This window comes from Opisthorchis viverrini (assembly GCF_000715545.1).
Source record: "Opisthorchis viverrini unplaced genomic scaffold opera_v5_206, whole genome shotgun sequence".
Lineage (NCBI taxonomy): Eukaryota > Metazoa > Platyhelminthes > Trematoda > Opisthorchiida > Opisthorchiidae > Opisthorchis > Opisthorchis viverrini.
The window spans coordinates 370043-376006 of NW_008751862.1; the positions used below are offsets into that span (position 1 = coordinate 370043).

Here is a 5964-nt window from a genome sequence, read left to right on the forward strand (position 1 = left end):
TCCAGAATAAATATGAACACAGGTAATATGACGAAACCCAAGTATGGCTACGCTATCCAATTGGGGGGGGGGACATGCGCTTGAGAGCTACGCTCGCGTCGAAAACTCCATACGGAAATGCGCCTAATTCGAACCAGGTGTCCGAACGGATAACCACTCCCAAAGTTCAGGCAACAAAAGCCAAGCGATGTACTCGCCCTCGACCCCCCCCCCCTAGTAAGGCGACAAAATAACACGTTCTCAGTCAAGGACTAGGCTGAGAAATTTGCAAACTCTCCAGCAAATTGGGCGAACATTTGTCGCTTATGCCATATCGACCTAAACTACAACTTGAAGCAAACAGCCACAAGGAGTATGACCAAGGATTCTCGCCCCCTGTTGCTAACGCACACGGATCAACCAACTGTTTCAACCAACAGCATATTTTATCCCACTCTGCTGGTTCCATTCTCGGACATCCGTGGATGGAACCTCGTAGATTCTCGGTAAGTTATGATCAAACGACAGGCGAACTCGAATAGGGATCCTATATTATGGGACAAATGCTGTCTACATGGGTTTCCTCATCACATTCTAGGTTTTTATGTGAAATTTTTTACCATTCGTTAGAATTCTTCCCACCATAACGCTGCTGTATGTCGGGAGTGAGGACTACATTAGCATGTTTAATAGAATTCGAATTACTTAGCCCACACTAACATCAGTACCGGCTAATTATTATCACATGTAATGCGATGAAGCTAAGAGTGACCCTTATAATCCCAATAGTTACGGAAACTGTTACACAGAGCTACAGCTGGCACTAGCTAGGTAGGTGCTGGCGACTCTTCACGGCAAACCTGTCGGTCTGTTGGGTGGCCGAAAACATTCGAGTGAACTGAACCGAGGCGTGAGCAGAACTGACGTTACCATGCTACACTACTCTCCGATGGAAAGGTACACCTGATCCGGTTTTTCTAAGGTGCCTATGAGTTTGAACATGCCCAATGGGCCGGTGACACGTTCCTACGGTTACCTGGTACAAAAACAGAGCTGGTCTTCTTGTACGCAGTGATCATAATTGCACTTTTGTACCTTTCTCAAAAAATCGCAGCCGTGTTATCAAAATACAGAGTGGGACATAATGGGCAATATTTTGTTAGTATGATTAAAATAAGAGGCTGGTGGATAGAGAGCCACAGGGGGGATCTGAGGGTAGAACTTATTAGGGACTTGATAAAACTGTACAGGAATCGTCAGTCGCACGCAGCTAAAGCAAACGTATGCGACAATTCGGTTCACCACAGTAACAGTAGAGCACTTTGAATGGGACAGCGTCCACGGTGTAGCCATAATCCCAAGTCATTTCTTCTCCAACGGCAATGTTTCTGAAAGAAAAACAGTCAATTGATACAAATTCTGTACTTCGTGAAAGGCGTGGTCCCTTCTTGCTGTGACGAGTTAGGCTGTCAGTGAATTAACGAGCGGTGATCTACCTTTCAGACTACGACGGGATAGAAAGTATCTAGGGATATATTAAGGAAGATTCCAGGAAGGAGATCGATTTGGATTTATTGTGGTGGTAATAACTAACTGTACCAACGAACTATGAGTTGTATCATCTCGTCTATTTTTACTCACTTGATTTAACTACTTTGAACTGGTATTTGCTAGCGTTATCCACTACAAGAGTACTGGGGCATGCCTATATCCGGTTAATCAGCGGGTAATACCAACCCAAGATGTCCAAGGTCGTAAGTGCACCCGGCAAAGTGTCCGACAGAATGCACTACTCCAGGGTTTATAGGCGTCGCCATCATGTGTCTCACAGCAAAGTCGTCGGATTCCGGGGCACTCGATCCATGGGAGAGTACTCTACTCATCGCTCCCATTAAACTTGCTACAATCCACCGTATTCCTCGTTTGAGACATCCATTCATTTAAAATATGACGAACTGGCGCAGAGATTAGGAACATACACCCAAAAGAGGCCTCCGTGTGGGTACCTTACCAAGGACATTACGATATATTAGATAGTTTTGATCGTGCACGCAAAAACCGGGAAACTTGAAAGCCAGTTCGTCCAAGAATCAGTTTTCACAACAAGCTGGGGTCCGTCGTATTTTATAAGATTGGTTCAAGGGAATCCCACTCGCTCTACTTCCTCGGAATATTTCCACTAGCAACACAATTCCAACATAGGTTGTATAAAACTTTACTTCAAAAGCGGGATTCCCTGATTCTTCACAGTGCCAAATCCGTTGCAGTGTTCTTGCTTGCACTTTATTTCGTTACGATCAAAACTCAGCAGAGCAGTTTTGTGTGGGCGATAGCATAAAATGAGGACTAAAATCTAGCGCCACAAACCGCACAGAACGATAAACCGTGGTAAACTTGATGACGCCATCCAGAATAAATATGAACACAGGTAATATGACGAAACCCAAGTATGGCTACGCTATCCAATTGGGGGGGGACATGCGCTTGAGAGCTACGCTCGCGTCGAAAACTCCATACGGAAATGCGCCTAATTCGAACCAGGTGTCCGAACGGATAACCACTCCCAAAGTTCAGGCAACAAAAGCCAAGCGATGTACTCGCCCTCCCCCCCCCCCCCTAGTAAGGCGACAAAATAACACGTTCTCAGTCAAGGACTAGGCTGAGAAATTTGCAAACTCTCCAGCAAATTGGGCGAACATTTGTCGCTTATGCCATATCGACCTAAACTACAACTTGAAGCAAACAGCCACAAGGAGTATGACCAAGGATTCTCGCCCCCTGTTGCTAACGCACACGGATCAACCAACTGTTTCAACCAACAGCATATTTTATCCCACTCTGCTGGTTCCATTCTCGGACATCCGTGGATGGAACCTCGTAGATTCTCGGTAAGTTATGATCAAACGACAGGCGAACTCGAATAGGGATCCTATATTATGGGACAAATGCTGTCTACATGGGTTTCCTCATCACATTCTAGGTTTTTATGTGAAATTTTTTACCATTCGTTAGAATTCTTCCCACCATAACGCTGCTGTATGTCGGGAGTGAGGACTACATTAGCATGTTTAATAGAATTCGAATTACTTAGCCCACACTAACATCAGTACCGGCTAATTATTATCACATGTAATGCGATGAAGCTAAGAGTGACCCTTATAATCCCAATAGTTACGGAAACTGTTACACAGAGCTACAGCTGGCACTAGCTAGGTAGGTGCTGGCGACTCTTCACGGCAAACCTGTCGGTCTGTTGGGTGGCCGAAAACATTCGAGTGAACTGAACCGAGGCGTGAGCAGAACTGACGTTACCATGCTACACTACTCTCCGATGGAAAGGTACACCTGATCCGGTTTTTCTAAGGTGCCTATGAGTTTGAACATGCCCAATGGGCCGGTGACACGTTCCTACGGTTACCTGGTACAAAAACAGAGCTGGTCTTCTTGTACGCAGTGATCATAATTGCACTTTTGTACCTTTCTCAAAAAATCGCAGCCGTGTTATCAAAATACAGAGTGGGACATAATGGGCAATATTTTGTTAGTATGATTAAAATAAGAGGCTGGTGGATAGAGAGCCACAGGGGGGATCTGAGGGTAGAACTTATTAGGGACTTGATAAAACTGTACAGGAATCGTCAGTCGCACGCAGCTAAAGCAAACGTATGCGACAATTCGGTTCACCACAGTAACAGTAGAGCACTTTGAATGGGACAGCGTCCACGGTGTAGCCATAATCCCAAGTCATTTCTTCTCCAACGGCAATGTTTCTGAAAGAAAAACAGTCAATTGGAAAGGTGAGGCATGGGCCGATTGGTGCGAAGGATGAGAATTGCCTAGGTAACTGAAGAGGATGAAGTTGGGTAAGAGAAGTCTAGGAACCAGCTTTCACACTCAAGGTAGTGGGAATCAGTAGCTCGTATCACGTGATACCATATTGTCCGGAGATGTGCCAGTAACTAGTACCCATGATTCGGAATCGAAACATCCCTACTAGATCAGTGGACCTTCGCTCAAACGAGTAAGCGGCTTCCAGAAGGTCCGTTACGCGGCTCAGACTTCCACAATGGAACTCTCCAGAGAAATACCTCCTACTGCATACTTATAGAGAAAACGCATTCTTCCCGCCGACAGATCGATCAATTCATCCCACTGAAGAAGTCTCAGCTAGACTAACCAGTAAACTATCACAATGACGCCCGGAACGCTTCTGACACATACCCCTGAGTATATTCAACACGGGTAGCGACTCTGCCATAACAGACTTTAAGTGAAGGATATAAGTTTATTCACATTAACTGAAGCCCCCAAGCTGTGACGCACCCGTTCGATACAGATTTAAGGCATGACATTAGTGGGTGGATGATATTGTGTGACTCACTGTATTTGACTATCACTGCGCAAAAGGCAGGGAGTGACAAGAAGTAACTAATGTTGACGCTTGAAACATTGGGTCTCTTTTGTCTATTTGAATAACACAATAGTGAGAAGACATTTCATTATCATCTACTCAGTCACGATACTAGAAGGTATCACATATGGGAATAAGCGGCGATAAAACAGTGGAAAGGAGCCAGTCAGGTCCGTTCTCTAGTCCAAGGCAAGCTGACGGCGTGTCAGGGTCATTTATGAACACAAGCTGGGTCGATAATAATGAATCAACATGACATCAAAGAGCTGGAAACTTCCAGTTGACCTTGCGGAGCAAAATTTCAAACACCATATTCGGGTGTTGTCCAATGGACAGAACATTGTCAGCGATCGATGGGATGACTTTTCGGGTTCTGGCTGGCGGGGCACCGGTCAAGAGAGACAAACTTTCTGAGATGCGCTCGCATAAGATACTCTGTTCTGCCATCGCCGCAACTGCACGCCGGTTGATACAGAGCAAGTGAGACAGAGATTTTGCACAGTAAGCGGCGCGCATTGGAGAATACCGTGTCTCATTGATGAATGCAGGATCAGATGAGCGATTAGATTTGTACGACCTATTACACTATGTATTTCGCGTCATAAGGCTGTGGTTAACTGGCATCCTTTGATAAATACTTTCTTTTTTTACTGAACAACTAGGCTTCCATTCAGGTTGTGGGGTGTTGTGGACGTTCATAAATCATTTTGGGTAGTTGTTGGAGATAAGCATGTTTTGTAAGAACCCTTCTTCCTCAAGAGAGCCAGAGATACAAATTTGTCTGGTGCGGTCGAACAAAGTGCGCACTAGGGTTCTTTTACAAGAAAAAGGAGTGGAATGGGAAAAACTGCAAATACAGCCCAGTCCAAATGATGATGACGACCATGTGGGCTCACCGTACAAAGAACCCGTAGAAGTGCTGTCTGAGCCTCTGACGAAAAGAATAACTAAAGACGTTAGGCTGCTACCAATTTCTTCATCAAAAGACAGAAAGGTTTTGATATAACTTGTTCATACGATTGTACGGGTTCTTGAAGTAGTTGCAGACTGAGAAAACCAATATGTCGTCCACATATTGTGTGTATAGTATTGGAGGTAGGGGCAGAATGCCGTCTTTCAATTATGGCCAAAATGGTGATGTTGATGAAAGACGACGCTTGTTCTACGGACATTAGGCTATTATACTTAAGAATATAATGTATTGATATACGCTCTGCTGACTAGGAAGCGTAACAGCGATCCGCATGGTGCATTGTATTCACAGTTCCGGACGAAGAATGAACGGCAGATCATGGAGTCCAGAAATCTGAAGACGCTCACCACACAACTGTTCTCAGTCCTTTGCTACAGTCCGTAATGGGAGGACTTTACTTGACCAGAATCTGTGGTAGAAGTGCCTCAGTGGCTACCAGCAGCGTGACTATGTTGCCTTACTTGCACCATGATTATTTTTATGAACTCCGTTTCATTTTCCGGGGGTTTTCCTCAAGAGTTCCTTCCAAGATTATCCCTACGCGTCGTTTTGTTGTCAGACACACTGGCTTTATAGACCTTTGTGTTTATATATATATATA

At 44.8% G+C, this 5964-nt stretch overlaps 1 protein-coding gene across 1 annotated transcript in view; it reads right to left on the reverse strand.

Moving 5' to 3' along the window:
* Positions 1–1112: 1112 nt before the first annotated feature.
* Positions 1113–5964, reverse strand: part of T265_08195 (hypothetical protein) — a gene marked incomplete at both ends in the record, with an annotated part of 32308 nt that continues 27456 nt past the window's right edge. The window contains one exon of the mRNA XM_009173924.1: positions 1113–1367. Coding sequence (XP_009172188.1) covers positions 1250–1367 — 118 coding nt within the window. The remainder of the gene's footprint in view (positions 1368–5964) is intronic.